The sequence below is a fragment of the Zonotrichia albicollis genome, chromosome 4, assembly GCF_047830755.1.
Source record: "Zonotrichia albicollis isolate bZonAlb1 chromosome 4, bZonAlb1.hap1, whole genome shotgun sequence".
Taxonomy (NCBI): Eukaryota; Metazoa; Chordata; class Aves; order Passeriformes; family Passerellidae; genus Zonotrichia; species Zonotrichia albicollis.
In genome coordinates, this window is record NC_133822.1 from 62060945 (window position 1) to 62087373 (window position 26429).

The 26429-nt window shown below is 36.2% G+C and overlaps 1 protein-coding gene across 5 annotated transcripts in view; it reads right to left on the reverse strand.

Annotated features, from left to right (window-relative positions):
* The window catches only part of CADPS2 (calcium dependent secretion activator 2), a 287443-nt gene that overhangs the window by 113676 nt on the left and 147338 nt on the right, over positions 1-26429 (reverse strand). For all 5 annotated transcript variants that reach the window (XM_074539967.1, XM_074539966.1, XM_074539969.1 and 2 more), the window contains exon 8: positions 25464-25603. In XM_074539967.1, the coding sequence (XP_074396068.1) occupies positions 25464-25603 (140 nt within the window). The remainder of the gene's footprint in view (positions 1-25463; positions 25604-26429) is intronic.

The window sequence follows — 26429 nt, forward strand, 5'->3', positions numbered from 1 at the left end:
ACACTAAAACCACCATTTGCTTCAATTTTTCTTGCTGTCATTTGGGTTCCAAAGTTGGGATAATCTAAAATAATACTTGAATTATTAAAGTTCAGCCATATCCAGGGAAAGAAGACACTAAACACCTGTATCTACTAAACACCCTGTATCTAAACACCATAATAGTAACTGCTTAGATTTATTTTGAGTTCTCCTTACAATCATGTTTTGAGAATGTTTAATAAATATTCTGACAAGGAGAAACGATTGATGTTTTCATGTACATTGAAACATATATAAATGACAGACTTCTATCCTGTAAAAGTATATAATATATGAGATATATACACATAACATCTATGTCTGTTCTAACTCACATTAGAAAGTATATTCATAGTTACTATGCATGTGTGGTTGCCTTCTTCAGTTTTCTCATTTTACTCATGTAATTTCCAGTAAGTTAGGACTAATACACCTGCTTGTACTAATCACAAAGAAAATATGATAAGTCATTAAATGTCACCCCAATATGAAGATTTTCTAACATGTTTTGTAGTTACATGAAAATGCAACCAAATGTACAAACCATACAATCACTTTTCTGAGACTTTTTCTTTTAAAAACAATCTTTTGCAATCTTCTTATCTTCAATATTATTTAATATTGTTTTTTTTTCTCTTCACTCACTCTCCAATGAAAAAATAAAAATTGGATTTGTATGAAGTCACAGAATTACACATGATTATACCTCACAATGCTTACAACATGGTACAAACCCCTCTTCCCTTTAATATTTAGTTTTCCTGGAAAACAAATAAAATTACAAGAAATTATATTTCCACTACAAAACACAGAAACAACTGGATAAAAATGTTTATATATCATCTCATCTCAGTCAGTATCACTTTCATCTCCAGAAACAGAACAAATAAAATGAGCCAACATTTTCTTGTAAAAGTCTGGGCATAACCATGTTGTAATTACACAAAGTTTGTACATCTCTCAAAGTGCATTTCCTTGTGCTACCAAAATGCAAAACCATGTTGCTAAATATTATAGTTCAGTTTCAGTTCCATGATGACACACACAGGAGGGAAGATGGCAGCTTATTTGCTTTAAGTCCTCACCTCACTGCAAGAGTGCAGGGTTCCACTTTTTGATGAAAAAAAACAGCACTAATGAATAGCTGAAAAAGCATAATTGTGTGTGGAATACCGGAGCTATTCACTGAGAGAGAAATGAGAATGGACTTACTCCTTCTACAGAGATCATTTTTAGACCAGCCTTTTTATTCTAAGGAATGAAGCAATCTATCTACATTTTGAATGATAAATTCTCTACTTGTAAAAGGCTTCATTTATCACAAACAATGAAAAAAAATATAGAAAGAAAAATCAATACGTGTAGCAGTTTAGTCCAGCAAAGGCCTTTCTTAAAGAGAAACCTCAGTCAAGGTTGAAAGAGCAATTAATGCAGTCTCAAAAATCTGGGCCACTCTGATAGAGTTCGGTTAACATGTGGCAGAAGTAATCATCCACTTGTGAAAATGATTTTCAGTTCATTCTCAAACACCTTTCAGACACTCATGATCCCATTTAACTGACAACAATACAGGCTATCCGTGGGCATCACTGCATTCGCTGAGAGAGCCAATGGGGACCAAATGCCCACAGGCACTTTCAGTCATCCCCGCGTCTTGCATAAAAGGAATCTTCCCTGCACTGCATTCCTCCTTTTATTTAACCCTGCAAGATTAAGATTTTTTTTTGTTTTCAGTTGAGGACGAGGAGAAAACTGATTCAAGACAACAATATGACCTGGGTCATAAGAAACCTAGCTGTAAACATTTTCAAATTCATTTTAGTCCTTTCTGTGCTCTTGAGAAAGAGAACTAAATAAGCCTTCAACAGACGGAATGAAAAACAATCAGCCTAAACTACTGTAATTATGCTTGCTAAGAATAAAGAAACGTGTAAGAATGTCAAGTAATAAAAACATCACAGCCACAGATAACAGTTCCATTTACTCCAATAAGCAAGATACTCATGGCATGTACAGGAAAATGTGTGGCTTTTTTCCCTGCTGTACACTTTTCCCTTACAGTCTAAATGGTTTTAAGACTGCTGGATGACCTGCTATCCCTAGATTCTTTATCAGTGATATCTTACTGCACTCTGGAGCGCTTCACCATTTGTGAATATGCACGCCAGTACTTATGGAAACTGAGAGGTAACTACAATGGCAACTTGAGAATTATTAATCTAATTTATGTCATATGATGAAACCTATCTGGCATGCAAATGTGAGTGTTTGTCAAGACAGAAAAACATTCTGTAGCCTTGAAAGAATTCCAAGCAATAAAAGAATGAAATCCTTCAGATGCAACATAAATGTAGAAAGCATTCTGATTCTAATGTAATCTAATTGCAGTGTAAACAGGTAATGCAGCACTGCTGCAAAACAGCTGGTGCTGAGGAGCTGACATCCCCCCTCTGTGTTTTTTGAGGCAGTTTACTTTGAACTAGCTCTGAACTGAACCCATGGACAAAGAGCTACCAGTGTTTTGCAGAATATACGGGTACACCCCTGAAAATGATCTCTTGGTTTAATTTAATCTAAAAAGATAATAGTCTGTTACCACAAAAGCACAGAAAGAAGGAGCAAAGAGACTGCTTTTCAAAGGGAAAACCTAAATTTAAATTCTGATGTTGAAGTAGTAGAAAAAATTTCAACTGCACTGCTCTCCCTTGAGCATTCACTTTGGCTGTGGAAACAATTCTTAATGCTGACAGACCTTAAAGAACTTGCAAGCATCTCGAGCACCCAGAAGCAGCTGGTGTCCAGCCTAAACACCTCTCCGTGCCACTGGAAGCACATGGCATCGCAATCAGATAGAAAAGACCAATGACCTTTTTTCCAGCCAGGCCTTGATAGTTTTTGTGATCTAGAAAGCCTAAATTGCTAAGAGCTTGTTTGCATGCAAAATTTACTTTTGTTTTAGGTCATACACATCCACTGATGGAACAGCAAAAGGTGTTGAAAACTTTGGTGGTAGAAAACAGCGAGAGCAGAGAGTTCCTTCAGGAATGATACTTGGCTTTGATTATCTCTGACTGGTTATGCACTCCTTTTCACTGCCATTTTTGTATTGATGTAATTGAAATTTCATAAAGAATACAGACCTCAGCAGAGTTATTTTTTTAAATAAAACGTTAGAAAAATAAGATACATATCTTTTCATTCTAAAGACAGAAAATTCTAAGTATTTTCATAACATTTCTTGTCATTATCATGAGTAAGTATTTTAAAGTACTTATGAATTAATATAAAGCTGTATATCTAAGCTAGCAAAGGCATGAGAAGGCATGTTTAACTTGGTATCCTATTTGTGATTTGAAAGAAAGGACAGAAATTATGATAATGAATAAGCCTAGCATTTTCCTTTAATTTGTGCTCAAAGAAGATGCTTATTCAGAATGGTAGGATGCTTTCAAACAATTTTAAAAAATTCCTGATAGCTGGATTTTTTTTTAAAAATCCTAAAGGAATTCAATTAAAACCACCACTTAAAAACATCACCAAAGCTTTGAAACAAATCAGTTTAGCAAGTTCTCACTTACATAGCATCATTCTCTTAATAGCAGCATTACTTGACCCTTAGTCAAGTGCTTTATAAACCAAGCAATTACTCCTCACAACATGTCCAGTGCAGGAGGTTAGTATTTCCACATTAATTTCTGTTGGGAGAGAAACCGAAGTGGAAAAGAGCAAGACTGTTCAAAACTTGAGGTCCTAGTGCACCAGAAGACACACTCAGGAAAGCCTTACAACAGCCCTTATCTTCCAGAAGTTGGAAAATGCATTTCAGAAGATTGTAAAGCTGTTCAGCCTTTTAACTGTGTGTCAAAACATGCAACACACTTATGATTAAAAAAAAAAGGGGGAAAAGAAAATGTTATAAGGGAAAGAGCAAATTAAATGTATTTGTCTTTGCAATTCCACTCAGCTACTTTCAGTAATCATGTTTCCTTTGTATTTTGTAGGGATCCAGTGTAAAGTGCTTGGGGTATATTTCCTCCTCTGAACTTTGCAGATTACCCTTTGGAAGCACCCTTCTGTCTCCATGGGCTCTCCCAGATCTCTGCAGTGCAGACTCTTAACTTAGCTGTTGTAATTACTTGCATGAAAAGAGATGATATGAAGGAGGTTTTCTGTATCTAGGAATCATGAAAAGTCAACCATGTGGCATTCGTGGAAAATGATTGTTATTTGCTTCCTGACAAAATTATTAATTTTAAAGCACAATTCAGAAAAATAAACCTGTTTGCTCTTTTCAGTAAATTCTAGGAGGTAAAACTTCTGTGGATGCAATGGCTGAACTTAGCTAATAATGAATAGAGATGACATTGACTATAGAGATTTCAAAATGTTTGGCACACTTGGCAGAAAATAAATCTTTTTATTTGTGCAACTACAGAGCCATCCAGAATGAAAAAACACTACAGTACAATTTAAGCAGCAGTGGCAAAAATGCAGTTAACCCTTTTTGGAATTCATACACAACCTTTTAAATAGCAGTCTCTCTCCATGTTGCAGAAATAAAAAGCTTTTATTGGGAACTATATGACTTTCTTCTGGATTGAAATTTTGACACTTCATGCTCTCATACACTGGAAAATTCCCTTTTAACTTAGCAGACTTCATGTAAACATTGCATCCAATGAATACCACTTTTCTGTCTACCCAGCACAAAACACAAGACAAGACAACACTGTTGTGTATCAGACTGACTCCTTCGTGTCTCGAGCACCTCTAAGGAATGTAGGAACAGTGCCAGACAATTTCCACTCTTACACAGCAGTGCCACCACTGAGGCTTCTTTCCATGAAGCCAAATCAGTTACACTTCATTGTGCATTTTAGGCATTCCTGGACAGTCTGCAAAAGAGAAATTTAATTGCAATGAATGTTTGCATGTGCCAAGAGTCCTATCTGGCTCAGAAAGTCCTTCATCTGCAAATGGGTCAAGTATGAAAGAATACTGAAATTACTCTTATAAAAATTTTCCAAGTCATCTGATGCTGGCCATAGAGGAAAACTGCTTAGGTGAACATTTAGCCCAAGACAGTAAGGCTAATCTAATATTCTAATAGAGTCATTATGCCTCAAAAAACCTACTGGTGCAGAATGACACCTGTAGGTGATCCTTTCATCAAAAACTAGATTCAAAAAAGTACTTTTACACTCCTGGTCATATTTTGATGACAATACAAGGGCAAGAGGAAGGAAGAAGGCTTTCATAGTATGACCGAGCAAACCCGTTCTCTGAAAATATAAATTTTTTAAAAACTTTCCTATACAGAATACATTTAGAATTTTAAAGATACCAGAGTAACAAACAGCCTTCTGACTCCATGTCACTTTGGAAGAAACTTCTCCAAAAGAACACAGAAGTGGACACTCAGAAGCACTTTCAGGCCTATGCCTTCTTCTCAACATAGCATGGAGGGAAGCAAGCAGGTATCTATTCCCAGAGATTCCTCATATACCCATGCTGATACTGTCCCTAGAAGCTTCTTCATCTAGAAATGGTGCCTCTGTGTTTGAAACTTTTGAATGGGTTTTTGCTTAAATTAGTTTCTGTAATGATTTTCTCAACCATTTAAAACGTTTAAAATCTACACCCAGGAGAACAGTTCCACATCTGAACAAGCTGTGCCTGAAGCAGCTTGTAGGGTTCATACTGAAACTGGCACCACTAGCACTATTCAGCAATTGTCTTGTGGCACTGGAAGAGACTTCAGTGTACAGAAATTTGTTTTAGAATCATTAACATAACTGGATGTTTATCCTTGAAAATGCTGTACACAAGCAAACTGATTTCTGCAGGACTTATATCAGAAAACAACAGAAATGCATCACTGAAAAATATCTCTTCTTTGAGAAAGTTCCTTATGCATTTCTTCATATATTTAGGATTTTAAAAATTGATTTATATAATTAGGAAGAAAATTCCTAAGATGGTTTTAGTTTGGGTGATCGTTAGGGAAAAAAAATAAAAAAGCTATGCAAGAAAGATATAAGCCTACAAAAAACCAGAATTTCCTATTTGTCAGTAGTTCTTTATTATAGCAAATATGTAGAAAACAAAACATTCAAATGTTGTTCTCCCACTGGAGTTGCTAAACTGGAACTGATTTGTGACTGGAGCTGTAGGAGTTTAGGAATACAGAATCCTGCCTGTGAGGGAGCATCAGAGCCATCTACTGGGGTCAGTCCATTGTTGCCGCACAGACTTGCCTTCCCAAAACTTCAATGCTGCACTGATATTCACCTACAAAATTGCCATTAAATAATTTCTTTTAAAAATCCATAAAATCTCAGAGAATAGAAGCTGTGGTGCTGATGAATTGGATGAGAGCAGAGGTAAGAAGTAAAGCTTCTCCTCACTTCAAGTTTTAGAAGTACTTTTTGAAAAATAGCATTTATTTGTAAATAACCCAAATGAATAAAATGTCTTCTATGGGCATTTGGGTGATCAATAAAAAAAAAAAGAATATTTTTTGTGTTACTCATAATTATTATTCAACTCTGAGATTGAAATTTTTTAATCTCTTTCCCCAAATAGAATTTTACAGTGTGTATATATACATATATGTGTGTATATATATATATGTATGTGTATATTTAGACATGTATATAAAAGGACTAATTTCCTGCTATAGTTCAGTCAAGTATTAGAGGATAGAGCAGTTACTGTGGCCTGTAAATATATAATAATAGCTGCCTCCACTCTTCAAATATTTTATTTATCACAATGTTGTAACAGAATTTATTGGAATTTAAAGAATTAAATTTTTAACTAGACTTTAATAACTCCCACACTAAATATTTTAAGACCTCCTTCCAAAATGGATCATGTGTATACAGAGAAAAACTTAATGTTTATAGGTACTAAGAAGCTACACTTCGAAACTTCTAAAATTAACATGTAGCTCTTTTACCTGTCCTGGCCAGGAAAATAAGCACTTTTTTAAATTATAAACACTTTCACAAGATGATATAAACAATCAAAAGTGAGATTAATTTAGCTGCATTATGATCATACTCACATCTTCTCCCTTGATTTAACCATGCTGCCCTCCTGTGGATGTCAGGACATGTAAAATGCCACGGCTCAGACTAAAAAAACTCATTCAAATCGATCCCTCTTACCTGTTCCTGACAGACTTGAAGAGGAAAGAAAATGCCACTGTGTAATCACAAAAAGTGGTTGTGTTAAACTTCAGGGCAAGGAGTGTGAAACTTATATTTCAAATAGTTTTGAAATGAGTATTTTAAATTAGTAGAATTTCTTATTGTTCCACAAATCATGAATCTGTGGGAGCACAGTGTCATAAATATTCATAATACATTTATTCTCAAATTAAGGGGAGAACATTCATTGCATAGTGATGAGTTACTTCATCTGCTGAAGTGCCAACACAGTTGAACACATACATTATAAAGATTATCCAACAACTCAAAAAGCATAGAAAAAATCTGCAAAAGCATCAGTATTTGGTAAACCAAAAAACGTTAATTAGTTAAACTGTAATCTTTTTTGCCTGGTACAGAGATACTACACACATCTTTAGAAATTATTGAGTACAAAATATGTTACATCTTCAAAGAAAAATACAAAAGATGGTTTGGAACAGAAGAATCTCAAATTAGGAGAGATCTATTATCAATTACTCAATTAAATTCTCTCAGGAAAAAAAAATCCTTTTAAAATTATATTTATAAATCTCTGTTGTTATAAGGTGTATTAATAATCAACAGGAAGTTAATATTATGCACTAAAATGTTTATGTAACGAGCTCATCAATACTCAACAGCTGTTAGATTTGTTAAATCACTGGCTTAAAACAGAACAGTGCAAAGCAGATCCCTAAAACTTAGAGTACAACTGCTGGGGTGGCACAGGACTGTTGCTTTTCCTCCAGACTATATTTGTAAATGCTGACAAACTGTGCCTAAAGTCTAAATGACAAAAAATGCTTTAAATTAATTTTCTCTCTGAAGAAAGACTAAAATTTTTAAAAGCTACAGAATTTAGTGTTATTTTCTGAAGGTAAAATACATTAGGAAGTAATCACTTAAAAAGAATCTTATTTAACTCAGAAACAAAAATGAAAAGTGAAATGTCAAATTTTAAATCAAGCTGCTCTGTCAAAATATTTCTTATATTGTTGAAAAGACTGTGAAATAAATAAAAAGTCTCAGGAATGTGGAAAAAATATAAGAAATTCTTTTGGACCAAACTAGACAAGACAGTTTAGTCATATGCCATTTTGTGCCAATTAGCAAAGTTGCTGACATGCCATATCAATAAAAAACAAATGACCTAAGCAGTGGGACTAATTAAATGAAATAAGGTAATTAAAAGCTTCTCAATATATAATAAAAAATAAGGCTGAAAGTGTTCTACAATGTCATTTTATTTTCCCATTATCTATTTCTCTGCTGAGTTTTAATCAGTATATCTATATGCATAAAACAGAGTGTCCAGATGTTAATGTGTTGATGGCAAGAATCAGGTGTTCAATTAAAATATATTGAGTGTGCAAGGAAAAAAAACAAGCCTTCCATTAAGGAGAGTATATACAGCTCAATTAAAAATGAACTTAACATTTGTCATTAAGTTGAACACTCACATTCTATAATGACAATAAAGTTTCACATTACATGATTACTTTATTAACTTAATCATCCAATTCTAATCTAAGGATCACAGCTATTTTCTGTTTGAAAATGGATCCATTGTTCTCAATATACAAAACAACAGTAAAGCTGTATTTACAGAAATTGTTGGGTTTCCCTTCTCTGAAGCTTTTTTTTATTTTCATCAGTAATGAATAAAACCCCCCAATTGTAATGCATGTACTATTTGTAGAGATCTTAGCCTAGCAAGTGCTCTCAACTACTGGGAATATTTGTAATATTTAATACCTGTCCCAGATGTGTTGCTTGATTAACTGCAATTTCATTTGGATGTCTTCATTACTCAGAATGTGTTTCTAAATGGCTTGACTAAAAGATCTGTTAAATGACATCCGATGCCCAGCCTACTGCCCTTAATCTAAAAGGAGTCATTCCATACCCTTAAATCTTTAGACTTTTGCTTCAGATCTTACTTTGCCCTTCAAAACTAAGACTTTAAACCAGATGAAAAAGGTTACAGATCTACAAACATTCAGCTTTGGAAAAGATAATTGCTGTCAGCTCTCCAGCTATGAGGAGAGTATATTTTTAGGCACACTTCTCTACAGCAAAACTACTAACATCTGAGCCAAGTTTCTTACTCTCATTCATTTGGTCTATGACATAGTGCATTCTACTTATGACTTTCTGCGCGGGGGCGTGAACGGCCCTGGAATCCGGCTATCTGGTGAGGGGCGAAGGCTAGGGCCCCTGCGCATCAGAAAACAGCTCCTCTCGGCGTCTTGGCCTTGGGCTGAGCTGGGTGATAGCTCGGAGCAGTGCAGTGAGAGACGAATTAGGAGGCGACCACTTGCTGGGGTTAAACTGTCGGTTTATTACAGAAGAACCAACAAGGAGGGGAACCACCCAGCAAATGGCCCCGAACAGGGGGCAGGAGAGGGTTTTAAGGGAAAAGGGGGGAAGAAGGCAGGGAAACCCGGCTATCCAATAGAAATACATATTTGGAGGTACGAAACATAACTGATACACTAAAGTAACCAACTGTTATAAATCATAGGAGGGGCTCCGGGGCTACAGCCAACCATAACTCCCATAGAAAAGAAAATTCTCAAAACCTGGGAGGAGAAAAGGGGTGATTGACTGACCCCAAGGAGGAAACAACTTTCACTTTATAAGAGAAACCAAGGGAGGAGCAGTTTCATTTCCATAGCAACCTAACTGGCAGGGTCCTGGGAAAGGAAGAAACCATTTAATACAGAAAATGGGGGTAGCAAACTAACAAACTTAAGAACACACCACAGCATCTCCCCGTTTCTTATCAAATAAAATTAAAATTTTAGACAGTCTATGCAACTCAAAAGGAAGGTGTCTGCGGCTTGTCTTGCCAATCTTCGCTTTCTTCGAGCTGGAGTTCGCTAGTTCACTTATGTTCTTGAGGTAGCTCTGTGGATCTCTCTTCATCTGAATTTCCTCTGGCTTCTGAGGAGAGGTCCTTTAGCTCGAAATGTTCTTCCAGAGGAAGTGCGGCATGATTGACAGTCGTTGAGGTGGCTTTAGCTATTAGTCTTTTGATCAAACTACGGATCAGTATGATCAAAATGCATAATACAATCAAGCTCAAAATCACTTTACAAACTGATTCTAACACTGAACTGGCCTACAACTGGCCTACAACTGGAAACAACTTTCACTTTATAAGAGAAACCAAGAGAAGAGCAGTTTCATTTCCATAGCAACCTAACTGGCAGGGTCCTGAGAAAGGAAGAAACCATTTAATACAGAAAATGGGGAGAGCAAACTAACAAACTTAAGAACACACCACAGCAACTTTCTACATAGTGCATTCTACTTAAGAACCTAAAATGATCTCAAATTTTAAATAAACAGTTAAAATCACAAATGTAATAAACCATGATAAAAATGCTAACTTCTAAGTCACTGATTTATTGAGCAAGGGCAGCTAGTAGTGTATTTAGGAGAAGGTACACTTGTCTCATCACAACCATATTGATTTCCATCTTTGGAAAAAACTATGAAGAAAAGAAGACAACAGTTCTGGGCTGGCAATCTTCTAACATTATCAGAGAAGCTCTCCATGTGGAAGAAAAGGGAAGCTGGTCTGACCCCAATGGAGACTTAGCAGTGGAACCCAAACCTAGCCCCACCAGAACACTTCCGCCAATTTGTCCCCAGATTAGTCCATACAAGCAGCAGCATGAGAGGCAGCCTTAGAGGTCTTTGTTGTCCATAGCTCCAAAGACAAACCATGCACAGGATTTACCCACAGCACTGAGTCCACCAACATAAGGACAAGGACCTTCTGGAGTGAGTCCTGAGGAGGGTCCCAAAGATGCTCAGAGGTATGGACCACCTCTCCTATGAAGAAAGGCTGAGAGATTTGGGATTGTTAGCATGGAGAAGAGAAGGCCTTGAGGAGACCTTAGAGCAGGTTTCCAGAACCTAAAGAGAACCTTCCAGAAAAGAGGAGAGGGACTTTTTGCAAGGGCATGTAGTGATAGGACAAGAGGGAATGGCCTTAGGCTAAAGGAGGGTAGGTTTAGATTAGCTATTAAGAAGAAATTCTTTCCTGTGAGGGTGGTGAGACACTGGAAAAGATTGCCCAGAGAAGTTGGGGATGCCCCATCCCTGGAAGAGTTCAATGCCAGATTAGATGGGGCTTTGAGCAACATTGCTGAGCAGGCATAAAGCTAATTTAAGACAGGATTAAATTGAAACAGGTTTGTAATGGTAAGCACACAAAAAAGACCATTTGTAGTGTGGGAGAAGTTGTTGTTTACAGTTTTTATTTAAATAAAAAGACCATGTGAGCTAACAGTGCATAACTCTGTACGAAAGCATCACACTACACTACAAGTCAGCCTTCCAAGGTGATGTCTATTTGGGGATGAGACATACTCAGGCCCCTGACAAAACAGTACAGTATTGATCTGCCAACACAATTGTGTAACAGGACATGGACTATTTAAAGGGACATGGACTATTAAAAGCTATGACAAACAAACTATTTGAACAAAACGAGAGTAGTACAGGACCATGGGACTTTGCTATTATGTGTAAAATAAATGCAATACTTTAATAATTGAAATTATACTACTGTGGAGGAAAACCAAAACCAACAAACCCCTTAATTGAATTTATAGAATACCTTTGCCTTTATATTTATAGAATACCTTTGCCTTTACATTCAGTATTGTGTTAGAATTATTTTTGCCCATAAAGAATAGGGTATTATGAATTGAAATCCACCCTCAGACCCACGATACCACAAGTGACCTGCAGTTTCTCAAGCAGCATTCTGACACAGAGGGTGGATTAAACTGGCCACATACTTTTAGTTTCTGAAAATAATTTTGCTCCCGTTAAGTACCTCTGATTTTGTAAAGGCTTATATTCCAAAAGACAAAAATTAGGTGAATTTTACCTTCCTAGAAGTAACAGATGGGCAGCACAAGACAGAAGGACATAAGAGGTAGGTGGCATGCCCCCATCCTTGCAGTTAACAGACTGGCACTTTCAGTATAGAAATAATGCCAGGCCAGGCCAGACCATATGCAGTGTCAATGTATGTCAGGTGAAAATAACTCTCTCTTAAATTTGATGTCACAGATGAAGGTGTGGTATCAAGGAACAGCTCAGATCACCTGATGAGAAAGGCCAATAAATAAACTGCATCTTTCACCTGCATGATATTTGTGATATGCTTATTTGTACAAGAATAAAGCAATATAAACAAAATCTGAAGCAACTATTTAAATGATGATTGGTCCTGCAGTCTGGGAAAATGAGAATATTGCTTAGGTGACTATGTACAGCATATTGTTATGAATATCATAATCACTTGTGTCCCCAGTACTGCAGACTCATGCATGTAAGGGAAGTTTCTAGACAAGCTTCAAAAGAAACTTAGATGGCAAAAAGTTAAAAACTTTAATCTGAAATAAATAAAAAATATAATGAAGTCTACCATATAAAATTCTGGAATAAGTGATGAAGCAGGAATACCTGCATGTGATTTCATTCTTATGATACTGTCAGCATATTTTGGGTGCATTGAGTTGCAAATTCAGACAAAACTAAAAGTCAGATTTTGCTCTGAATGATGTTTTTCCAAAGCTAAGGGAACTGTGTAACAATAGCATGAAGAAATTTCAGCAGAAGGCAGCCTGAACTCCCCAGTGAGAGCAGAGACTCAAATATGCTGTGGAGTTACTGTGAAGTTCCTGATATCTGAACTTATTACTGCAAATTGTAGAACACTTCTGATATGACAAATTTCTTCATCATTTATTGTATTAAAAATAAGCAGCCTCCTCTATGCTTTCACTTTAGTAAGATCAATGATGCATACTAAAAAAAAAAAAAATGTCCTGCCTACATTTCACCTCACATCCATCAAATTACTCAGATCATGATCTTCCCTGTGAGGACCTAATAAGGCAGGCATTTTTTGCTACAGCACGAAAACAATTAATTTTTTAATACTACCTTCAATCCACATAGCACTGACTGGTCAGCCCATCTACTCTACTTACTTGGTAGAAAAAACACATGCAAATGAAATTGTAAAGTTGTTACTTAGTATTTTAGAAAAAAAATCCCAGTTACAAATCCAAGTTTTTTCTCAATTCCTCCCCTAAAATCTAATGAACTTAATGTCTATTTGCAGTAAAATATTAGTGGATCATTTCAGCTTATAAGTTACCAACAGCTTTGCTATTTTAATGAAAATAGAAAAGAAAAACAACCCAATTTTTGCACATTAATAACTTTTCAAAGTCCTGATTTGAGAATTTCCAATAACAGGCAAAAGTTTTAGATTGAATTCTTTATATTAAAAAAAAAAATCCAGTAAAGTAAATATTTACAATCACAAATGCAAGACTTCACATAACATATATTTCATGTACTTCCAGGACTGAAGCCTTAATGGAACCCTTGACATGGGCATCAGTTGAAGATGTTGCCCAGTTTGGCCCAACCTCTTTCAGGTACTTAAATGAAATATCTAAAGAAAAAAGAACTTATCTACATTGGTTAATTAGTCTTAGTAATGAGTGTGCTTATGAAGAAAATCCCTTCATTGCCCCAAAGTTTCAGCAGTTCACACTGCAGAATTGATCCATGGCAGGTGAACTGGACCTCTCTTGAATTAAATGAAATGAGCTGTGGTGCTCAGCCAGTGTACCTCACATCTTCCAGCCACTAAGGTGATGTAAGCCTAGGACAAGACAGGGCAGAGACTGAGCTACATCACCAGAAATGCACAGGAGGTGATTATCAGATCCCCAGCAATCACTGAGTCTCTGTACAGAACTCTCTGGGGACACTTCACACTTGGCTCCCCTTGTAGTCAAGAAGACAAATGCCAAACAGAGATCAGGTCTTTCACATTTCCCATCCCTTCGTATTGGGTAACATAATTTTGGTAGCCATCAGTGACTAAAAATCCTTCATAGGTGCCTCAGATAAGACCAGTTTACTGCTCTTTGAACAACTAATTCTTTAATTCTTCTCTCTCCATGGTTTATCACATGCAATTTGCCTTCTTGGTGCAGGGCTGAATCTCATGCCACTGTTGCAACAAGTGGCTGCTGCTAGAAGGTACTCAATTGACCAGGCTCTCTCAGCAGTGATTCTGCATTCAAATTTGCCCGTATGGAGAAGACATGAATTTGGAGTCAGTCCCATAAACTATGATGACAAGTCCCAAGTGATGCTGCAGCACAGCTCATCGCCATCTTTATGGCCTGGAACTGATCTCTTGTCTTTTGTGACGAGCTGAGAATTACTGCCAAAGGTTTTCTCACTCCTCTTTTTTCTAACACATGCACACAAAGACCAAGAAGTTGAGATGGGAAGAGCTTTAAAGTTAAGAATTGCAAATTTGGATAGTATAACTAGAAAAGTGTACCTAGATGTTCCATGGGCTGCTGAGATGTTTCGTCATAGATTCTGAGATATTACATAACAAGAGGAAAAAGAATTGGCATTTATATGTGAATGCAAGGCACCATTAAGGTCAACTATAAGAGGTAATCCACGGCAAAAGAAGAAGAGTTTAGGACACAGTGAGAATGTGAATAACTGCATTAAAGAAGGCTGAGAAGAGAACAAGGTACAAAACCCAGTATGCAGGAAATGGACAAGTACCACCAGCATGACCACCCAGCCTAACTGCTTGTTTTGTGAGGTTGAATAAGGACTTTAGCAAAGCTGAGCCAAAGAAGGATTTGACACACATGAAGCACTGATCATGGGAAATTTCTATACCTAATCAATTATGCATACTCCATCCTAGTGAAGGCAAGGAGATATTGAACAAGTGTTGCTACAGTTATGATCTAAAGAATATATTTATACAACTGAACCCGCATTACTCTGCCTATCAGAGCCGAAGAAAACCCATCTTAACATTTCAAAAGTATGGAGCTTTAAGGTGAAATATAAAAAAAGAAGCACGCTATGTAAACAGCTGTAACAATTTTTAATGTGAGGGTAGAATCACAATTTAAATATAAATTACATATTAATAAAACCAGATTATCTAATCTACTCTCAATTATTTTACTTCATTTTAAAAGAAGTTATGAGCAAAAGCAAACCAAAATTTTTCATATGAAAATAAACATTTTAATTTTTACGATCAACCTTGCCTAACCCATAGATATTTTCACATAAAGTCTGTTGTGATTAAGCTAAGTGAGTTTGGATCTAAATTTACATCTCAGCTTTTACAAATATTTCAGATGAATTTCTATGGAATAAATGAAGAATGACACCTTAATTAGTAATGCTTCCCTTGGCAATTAGGATTCTCTTGGCTTCTTTCAGCAATTAAAGTGGCAGTGGCATATCATTAAGATCTTCAGATTCCCTGTGCCTCCTCAGAAGCAATTACTGTGTGAAGCACTGAAAATCAGGCTCATAGCTGTAATCTGTTCTCTAAGGATCTAGCAGCAGGATAAACACTTTTGCTTCTTCCTTCCATAGTAATTTTGCATTAAGCCATTATCATTATCCAATCAATCATTAATGTAATTTTAATGTGTCATTTTTCATGAAGTTCAATTTAATTTTTAAAAAGTAACTGATTATAGTAAATTGATTTTGCAGAAGTGTGTAATAGCAAAATCATTTAAATGAAGACAGTTATCACATTAGCACTTTTCTCCATGGCAAGATGCTAACATTCATTTAGCACAATGAAATGCCAGCATTAAGCACAAAGTAGCATAACAGAAAATAGTCACATGAGACACCTTGGTATAATAATAGTAACACCTTCACACAGCACCAGAAGTGCAGCTTATAACATACATAGGAAATGTTGACCTTGATATATACAAGTGCATGTTCCTTTACGAATGTTAAAATGAGGACAGGTTTATCAGAATTTAGCAGGATAAAATAGTTACACCTACATGAAGGATATTTTTGACCCTCTGACAAAATAAGCAAAAAATATACACCGTTGCTTTTGAGCCCCGGCTTAATTATTTATTAATTATGGGCCAAAATTTGACCAATATTTCTGCAGAAATATAAATCCACTAACTTAGTTTTTAAATTTTCTGTTACTTTCTCAGTAGTCTCATTCCAAATGTTGGAAGTCCTTGAAATCCTTGGGTTTACTCTGTGCTGGGATTTATGAGTTTTATCTTGCAGAAAGGGATACTCACGTGCTTGTCTTCAGGGTCTCAGGGTCTTGGATCTTCAGAGTCAGCAACTGTCTGTGATTTACTCTTGAAAAGAAAGATTATCCCCTCTTCACAAGTTTTTCAAGAAAAGCTCTTACGGTTTCAAAGGAACCATGTTAACTTCCTGCTGTAGTTAACTTGCAGATCAACCATGCCAGTCTTTTCCAGCAGATGAAGTACTATGAAGTATTATTCAATGAAGTATTCTGAAGTTTGCAGCCAGGATATTTTCATAGCAGTTTGTGACATATCCTTCTTTAGGATTTTTCACAGAGTAAAGAAAGTATGCTCTACACATAGATTTGTGGTGCTGGATGTTAGATGACACTTTGGCAGACCTTGATGTAAAGTAAGGAGCAGGCATTTCTGAATATGCAGTGGTATTTGCTGTGCTGCACACTTCAGGTGCTGATTGCATTTTTTACCAACCCCACATTTTTTCTTAAACAGTTCACCATGTCTGAAATTCAAAAAGGCCTATTTCATCAGCCACACAACATATCTTTCATGAATGGTAAAAACCTTGCGTTAATACAGTTTGCCTCAGCACTACAGAGCCACCTACAGCCACAGTGCTTGTCTTGATCAAACCTGAGATTGTCATGCTAGGTCCAGACTGAACATGGATTGGGAAATGAAACTTTTTAGTTCACACCTCTTTTGTCTTTGAAGTCAAATAAACTCAGCTGAAACTCTAATACATCTTTATCCCTTCCTGTCAGAAATGACAATGAAATCTTTTGCCCAGCGTCTCAAAAGTATATGGCAAGTAAATATATGGTCACATTGTCCATGCATTGAGCCCGAACATGAGCCAACTCAAATTCAAAAGTGTTGTGAACATGTCAGTGACCCCAACAGGTCTGTAGTGCAGGTACTGGCATCACTGTGCCAATGCTTGGGGTTTCTTCTGGGTTTTGGCCAACTATTATGGCTCCATATCTCTGCTACCAAGTCCCATGACCTCTTCAATTAGAGTAAAAGAAATGTCTACCTCCCTTTTGCTTCATAAATAAGTTTAATTATGAGACAATTGCCTTTGGAAATATACACTTTTGTTCATGTTCTGTATTCCAGACATAAAATTAGCCTATAATGTACTCTTTGGAAAAGAGCTCCGCAGTGTGAGTAGATGAAAATGAGGCTCTTTGGACCTCAAAAATAAAAATAACTTGGGCACTAGAGGCCAGCTAGACTGAGCAAACATTGCTGCATCCCATTTGCCAGTAACAGGACAGTCAAGAAAAACTGCACACAATATAAAATCATGGTGAGAGGGAGCAACTAAGTTTTACTTAGACCCAGCTGAGATGAATACACACAATTCTTGTGAGGGGATTATCTTGCAGCAGACTGCTGCATCTCACAGTGCTTCAACATGTAGCAAGATTTCACAAGGCAACAACTGTGACAACAGGAATCAGGAATATTTTTGTTATTTGGTTAGTGAATCAAGAACTCATCCTTACTTTGTGGTAATCATCCCTTTACTACACATGAGGAACACTGGCTGAGGATTATCTTTTAACAGAGGAGTTTCAAATGGCACAAAGCTAGTAGAAAAATCTCCCATTTCTATATGGATTGCTGGTCATCTCAAAAAAATGCTGGCAGTGGGCAATCTGTCAAGCATTTTTAGAAAGATTTACCTTATAAATTTATTTGAGACTAATTAGGAGTAATTGTAGTAGAAATGACAAAAATACTAACTACTGTTCTAAGTGCAATATATATAGAGAGAACAATTTACCTTACTACTTCCAGTGCACCTTTTCTGTTTTTCAATTGCCAGTGTCTTAGCACTGATAAGCCAACTTGTCAAGGTACCCCACCCTACCTAGCAGCTGCTTTGAGAAAACTCAGAGAATCCTTACATAGCCTTAACACCTAATTATTTTGGCAGCAATACTGAGGCCATATGATTAAATGATCAGAAAAGAATTGCAAACTATCCGATGCTATGTAAAGCTTGCAAAATTCAAACAAACCCTATGCTTCCTGGTCTTTAAATTCACAAACCAAAAAGTAAGCATTCCACCAAAGGACAAGGGAGAACTTTCCTCTTTGAGGCAGTAGCTCAAAGTCTTTGCTCTGCTACCCTTTTCTAAGAAATGCAGCAGCAGCAAACAGAAAGCTAGATGGTGCTACTAAGCTGACTTTATGATTACAACCAGATATGCAGCACACAAACTTGGAAAAATGAATCAAATATTATAAAGAGATCCAGAAGAGTTTACATATGTAGAGGAAAAAATGCTGTAATTAGGTAAGTATTTGAGTATTTTAACTTTTGGTTCAGGAAATTAGGCTATATTGATAAGAAATGAAAAAGCAAAATGAATCTCTCAGATAATCTGCTCTTGCTTTTGAAAGAGAAAAACACTAAGGAGAAACACATTTTCAAGTACTGTTGAAAAGCAATATACAAAGTTTTATGTCACAGAACGTAGTACTAATTGAAGAAGTCTATGCTTCCTATTACCATATAATACCAAGTATTAGTAAGGATTTTCTAAGATGTTGGAAACATCTTAATTATTATAAGGTTTTTAACACTTTCCTTCACTTTGAAGCAATTCTACACCTAGTCATTTAAGAAAAATTAAACTTGAAGTTTTAAATTAGCAAAAAGCTCCTTCTATCTTATCTGTGACAGGGATCTTGCAGCACTTGCTAAGAGGTGTGATTGTATTCCTGACATCTTACTTTATCTGTACAAGTAACCCAGAGTTGCAATAGAGTAATTTCAATGTAATTACCTTGCATATTTTTCTGAAATAATGAAAGTGGGAGCAGATCTCACCTTCAGATCAAACTCAGATTACCCATCTTTAAGTTGCAAAGGTAATTCTGTTTCTCATCCTGCCCTTCTTTGCCAGGTGACTGCAAACAAACAGTCTGTGTAAGAGCTGGCACCACCCTCATTCTGGCTGACTTCAGTGCCCCCGTGGCTCTGATCAGCTGAGTTATGAGCTCAGTAGCAGCAGTGACCGTGGTTTATCCAGGTGACAGGCACACACAACAGCCCTACCACTGAGACCCCAGTGCCATCCTCAGCTCTGTCACCAAATTGCCCGTGACCTTGGGTGATCTTTGTTTATTCCTATGTTTCACTTCACTCAGTTGCAAACCAGATTACACTCATCTTCCTCTCTAAGGATGTGTGACAAGTGTCATATAAAATAGAGGAAAAAATGACTTCTCTAATTCTAGATCTTAGAAGACTGCTAACCATTTGCCTCACAGGTTTCCTTCAGTTCTGAAACTACAGCAGCAGGAGAAATGTGATTCTTCAGTCACATTCAGGAATCAGTACCTATATTTACTACTTATAAATGGTCTCCTAAGAACATCTTGGCCAATTTCAAGTGCAAAAGAGAAAATAAAAATTAAAATGTTAGCAAATAAATGGTGATCTTTATATTCTCAAACTACAACTATAAAAAAAAAACACAAAGCAAAACTCAAAGCATCAAGTTGTGACAGAAAAATCATCTTGCACAGATTCTTTATTATTACAGAGATTACAATTTTAAAGAAGTCACCAAAATGTTTTCTTTATAGATGAGAGACAGAGAGAAAATTCTAAGTGCTTGTAGAATGTTTATTCCAAATGCAAAAGTTTAAGCAATTAAATGTATATCTTGTAGAATGTTTATTCCAAATGCAAAAGTTTAAGAAATTAAATGTATATCAGTTCCATATGCAACATGTAGTAGCAGAAAGCAGAACAGAACATGAAGAATGAATTTTGCCCTTCAAATCTTGGCAAAAGTTTAGGGCAAGAGCGAGGCTAAAATGTTTCACTCTGGAAGTCAAACCCAATACTACCACTTAGTAATATTGTCCTGTTCAGGCTGTTTAGTTAGTAGGAATTTCATTTTACTTTATTATTTATTTTCCTTTTTTTTTTTTTCTTTTTTTGTGCTAAGACCATGGAGCACTCCTAATAATTTTAAAGCAAGCTTTACAAAACCATCTCTCATTCTTTCTTTTTCATTTCTAGATTGGAAGCAACAGAATAATACCTTTTAGTAACCACTAGGCTATGCTAGGATACAACTCAATCTACTTTTTAAAATAATGCATGATTTAAATGCACGCAGATGTGCAAAGGCACATCAAAAAAACCCCATGCATTAGAGAAGATATTTAGAGTAACCCACATATCTGGAGTCAATTAACCTGTCCTGCTGGGGTTTTAAACCCTAATATAATTATGAATTAAGGAGATCCAACTGAGCCTTCCTGAAGCAAACAGTACTACCTAATGCTGCTGTTGTAACTCAACAGAAATAAACAGGTTTTTAGCATTTTATAGAGGAAGTTTTTAGCTCAAATTTTACTTCTTTCCTCTGATGATTTGCTTTTTATTCAAGATTGCAACTGAAAAAAAATAAATTAGAAATGTTAAAAAATCTTTTATATGGATGTTTGCTTTACTAAGTAAAGGAGATTTTAAAAGTATCTGGTATGTGCTCATACTTATAGATAAGGGAGAGGTTACCTCATCCTGTGAGAAAGTAAATACAATACAAATTATGAGAAAGGAATCTGTAATGTCATGAATTGTCAATAATTGGAACTGTTCTACAAATCCCCATTAATGAGCTATATTTACCTTGTCACTACTCAGACTAGCTGTGAATGCTTTGCCTTGTAATGTATTGACAGGATTCAGATACAAAAGGATAATTATCTATCAGTCAAGTTAATTCCCCCTTTGAGAGCCTTTCATGCAAAAATAAAAATAAAAATGTAAAATAAGTAATAAGATTATGTTTACTGTAAGATGTATAATAGTGTTCCATTTTTTAAAGCAGGTAACAGAATACATTGAAAAAAATGAATTGTTTCTTTAATAATGTTTTAAGTCAAATTAGTGGAGTAACACTAGATTGACTGTATGAATGTGTCAACATAAAAATAAACCTCTTCTTTGGAAAATTACAAATGAACTGCAATTGAGATTCTCAGTAGTGTTGAGTCATAAAGATTTTTATTTCCTGCTCTTAGAAAGGTTACAATTAATAATTAAAAATCCCAACTTTTTAGTCTATTTTAAAATATAATTTTTTGTTATGACTGCGGAAATCAAAGCAAGAACATGACTTGAAGGTGCTGCAGTCCAGAATACTATTTGTGACTTTAGTATAAGGCAGTATAATTTGTAGAAGTGAATATTCTTGAAACATGAATGCAAGATATGTTAGAAGTTTTGAAGTCTTCTAACATATCCCCTGTGTTAGTAAGTAAAGTCAGCCTTAAAAAGGAGAAAATTTTCTCCAGAGATAAAATTGAAAACCACCATTGGCCTGTGGGTTTTGCCAACCCTGCAGAACCTGAAATATTTGGGCACAGTTCCCATATCTAAAAAAACCTGTCTCTTACTGTAATTATCTTAGATAGAGTATCAATCTACTAAAACCCATCTTTCCGCAATTGGCTGTAGGATAAAATTTGAATTCAACTCTGAATAAATTTTGAGACTCTCATCTGAAAAGCATTATGTAATCCCAACACATTGCCTTCTTTTCCTTTGACAGACAACGAATCTTGTATGTTAGTTTGTTAACTCTGACAAAAATGTACAGAAAATGTAAGTTGTCTAGTTCAAACACTGGTTAAGTATAAGGCATGAGATGCCTCTGAAAAATACAATGAAGAATTAGAACTTAGCTGGGTTGAACACACTAACTACACTAGAAGTCTGTCATAAAGGTTGTAAAATTCAACTTGCTGATGTGATGAAATTCCAGGAGAAAGGATGATCACATTCTGTCATCCTTTTATATCTGTTCCTTTTGTGTACTCTACGACCCTGTATATATATGACAACATTCTAATAAGGAAATAAAATAAAATAAAATAAAATAAAATAAAATAAAATAAAATAAAATAAAATAAAATAAAATAAAATAAAATAAACATAGACAAAGATCTCCCTGTCATTTTCACTATTCAGGATAGCAGCAGCTGTCTTTGAGCTCTTCAGCACTTGATTTTATCCTATGGCCTCCTTCATTATGTTTTAAGCAAACCCTGCTTTACAGAGAGACTTGAATTTCCATATTGTGCAGGTTTTCCAGGGAATTGCAGATCCTGGCACTGTTATAACCCTGCTCAGCAGAGCACAAGCCTTTGGCTGAGCAAAGTGACAGTGCCTCCACTCCCACAGCTCTCCAGAGTGTGGGAACCTTTTCTACCAGATGCTTCCCTAGATTCACCCGCGTATGTGTATGATCCTGGGAGGTGGTACTGTTTTCCCTTGTAAACAGTACCCTCCTGAAAACAGGACAATTGAAATACTAAAAGTTTTAGGCTTCAGATATTAATTTTTAGGATATTTGGACTTGAAGAGCACAATGGATATTTAAAGCCCCATTTCCACTGACTTCAGCTAATAGCTGTTAGTGATGAGCACCTCTATGAAATCAGACTCCAGATTATCAAACTGGACATGGGAAACAAGTAAGACACCATCAGTTACTACAGGTGGAAACATTTCAGTCTCTTACAAGGAGGTTCTTCTGTGCAGCACAAATGGGGATAAAAGCCAGTTCCTTTCAATCAACTCTCAACTATTTTAACTGTGAAATATTCCTTAGCCTTTCTGATGATATTGCCCATCATCCATCACAGGTTTCCAGTCTCTTCACAAATTCAGATTTCCCTGATAACACAGCATCATTTCAGAACCAGAGCAGCTTTAATATGTGTATTGAAGCAGATGGGAATCCCTCTTGAAAAAACAGCAAATGATCACTTAATACTTACGCTTACCCAGGAAGTCAAGAGAAGGCTGCAGGGAGTGCCTGGATGATGGCTCTTCATAATATTAACAGTTCCTGACTGTACACACTAACAATTCTGCTAGCAGGTGTTCTTTTCCCTCTAAATAAATAACCTTTTCCTTCCTCTCACTGCAATTTCAGTGTTTCCTACAGTACCACTTCAATCTCTTAAATAGTTATTGAAGGAATTATTAAGTTTTAATTTCATTTTACATATGTTAATGGGGGAAAGTCCACACATCTGTTGGTGCCTTAACTTTCCTTAACATGTGTCTAATAATCATTATAGCTAATAGCTATAAAGAAAAGGAAATTATGACTGACCCAGAGCATTTTTAGTGAGAGGAACTACAGTATCTGCCTAAAGAATAGTCACAGTAATGACCCTGAAGTAAAATGTAGAAGTAAATCACAGTGCCAGGAGACAAGTATTCAAAATCAATCTGAGGAAGCAAGCATCAGCAGCAGACAAAAGGGAAAATGGCTGAACTAAATTATTGACAACAATATTTGATTTGGTTCTTTAATGGTCAGACAAGAAGACTGATATAAACCAGTATGGAAAACTGAACTGGGGAGGTTAGGAAGACCCTCTGAAGACCCCAGAAGAACAGCTCCTTGCCAAGACAGCCTCTGGGGAAACACAGGAGCATGATGAGAGGAAACACTGGAGCCTTCTCCTTGTTGCTGGATCCAGCTGCACATCATACTCTAATTGGGGTTGTAGACAGCATGACCCCGACATTATCAGTGACCTGATCAAAAATAGGAATTTCTCCCAGCCATTGCTTGTGATGGATGCACGGCACCACAACACCCCTGATGTGTTTAGGGTGGAATTTTGCAATTGAACCAGGTCATGTGCAGATGAATCAGTTGGACATCACTCTGCTGATGTGCTCAAGTCAGCCTGCCTGTGTGGCTGCCTTTTGACAAGGCTGCTGAGGAGGGCGGGCAGCAAGCACTGTGCCCCCCTGCACCCTGCAGCAGCTCAACACCCTCCAGCAACAGGAAACCAAATCCAGGCTAGCAGGCTGGATCCAGACAAAGACGTGCCACCATCACCAAGCCATTTCATAAGTGTTTGGTGAGCGCAAATGAATGGGGCAGAAGGTGGGACTCACAGGAGAGCGTCATGCTTTAGTACAAACACTTACCTCTGCTCTCTACTCCAACTTATCCATGTCACCTGAGTCCTCCTGCATTCTCCTGCTACATTATCCCATTTCCCTTATGTATTTGCTGCCCTGCTTGGAAGTTTTCTCATCTCAGTTCCAGTCTCCAAGCACAGTAACTCCAGTCCCGCACTGACTCCATGACTGGTTTCCCTCCCTTTCCTCACAGTTCCTGGTCACCAGGCACAGGGCTCCATGCACCAAATCCCATTGTTACAGTCCCAACCATTTGTGTCTAAGTTTCACAAAACCAAAATGAGGGATACAAATGATACCTGGGGAATTTGAGTCCAACTGATTAACACTTTGAAAAAACTTGTCAGTTTGGTTGCTTTTTTAAAGAAAGCATAATACATAGGAAATTTTGGCAATTATTGCCTGTGTACAATGGGCAGAATACAAACAGGAGGAGACTAAAAAGAAACCCATAAAGCACGGGCAGTACATTGATTCTTTTTTATTGCTTTATAAAAAAAATACAAACTTGTTTACTGCCAGCGACACTACCTGTTTTTGCAGGTGGGCTGAGGAATAGTGGCGGCAGTTGATTTAAGGGGGTCTCTTTATGAACAATCTATTCCACATTGTTTCAGTGTTAGACAGAAAAACATCCTTAAACTAGCATTCATACATAATTTTTTTCAAGAGAAAGACCATGCAGCAGACAGAGAAAGGAAGGGGAGACTATGTGGCAAATACCACTTTATTCAAGTTTATAATTAATCCCATTTTAATGGAAAAGTATGTTTCTCCTAAATATTTTTTAACAAAGTGCCATAAATTGTAACATTCAAGACCAGTATCTAAATGAGACTGTACTCTTAGTTCTCCATTTCAGATGTAGCTCGTCATCTGTATTTACACATCACAGAACATCTGAAATGAACCTTATTACTGATTAGTCCAAACTTTTTGTATAAAATGAAGATATAGCACAATATCATAGCATAGGAAATGTTTTAGACATTTAAAATGTTTTACAAACTTTATGATTTTAGAAACTTTGCTAAATACTTGTTAGATACTTTGCTAAAACACAGGCACAGTAAGACAAAATAGTAAAATAGAGACAGCCAGGAAATGGCCACTTACCCACAGTGCTTCATGTGAGGTGGTTTATCCATTCTCACTGCCAGTTTAATTTTCAGGTCACTGTCCTGGCTGTTTTTGGGAACTATCATCTTATGCAGATCAGGAGACTTTGGACTATTGGATGTTGGATACAACACAACCTGCAAGTCATGAAAAGAAAAACTTCAGCAAGTGGATTAAAAAAACTGCTTGTAGTCTTTAATGGAAACATCTAAGCAGTGAAGATTCTTGTTGCATCTCCTCCAATACAAAAGATGACTAAAAAAGATTTCCTAAATCTAATAAACCAGCTGACTCAATCTCATTGTAACAGACCAATTTCAAAAATTAACTCCTTCCTTCTCTTACAAATGGAAATTTTCATATTATGAGTTAATAAAATTTCCTCCTGTTAATACATTTTGAATTAACTTTTTTTTTTAAAGGAACAGTTGGCATTTCAAAAGGGTCTTGTACAATTAAACAGGAACTTAAACTTTTACATTATTCAGTGCTCTGCTGGAAACCCTTTTGAAGCCATTTGCTGTAGCTTTATGCAACGGATCAGCCCTCAGTAGTGGCACTGCTTGAGAGAAGATAACCAAAGTATATCTCTTGTTACTGTCTCCAATTTTGATCAATAGCATTAATAAAAGTCAATTTTAGTAAAAAACCACAGAAATTGTAGATGAATTCCAAAGCACCTTTGCTGCAAATGGAATGTAATAGATGTAAAATACTATGTCCAATCCACATGTGATATGACACAAATCTTTTGTGTAATCCACAGTAATAGACAAAAAACCCCCCAAACCACTGAATTTTAAATATTTAATTTTTAAAACATTTAGATAAATTTATAAAAACTTTTATTAACAAGTAATTTTAGACTAGTGTAAGTTACAATAAATAAAATATTATTGTTATTAGTATTGTTATTTTTAATTATTAGTATTTTTAAATATTTATTTACCATCTAAAAAGTGT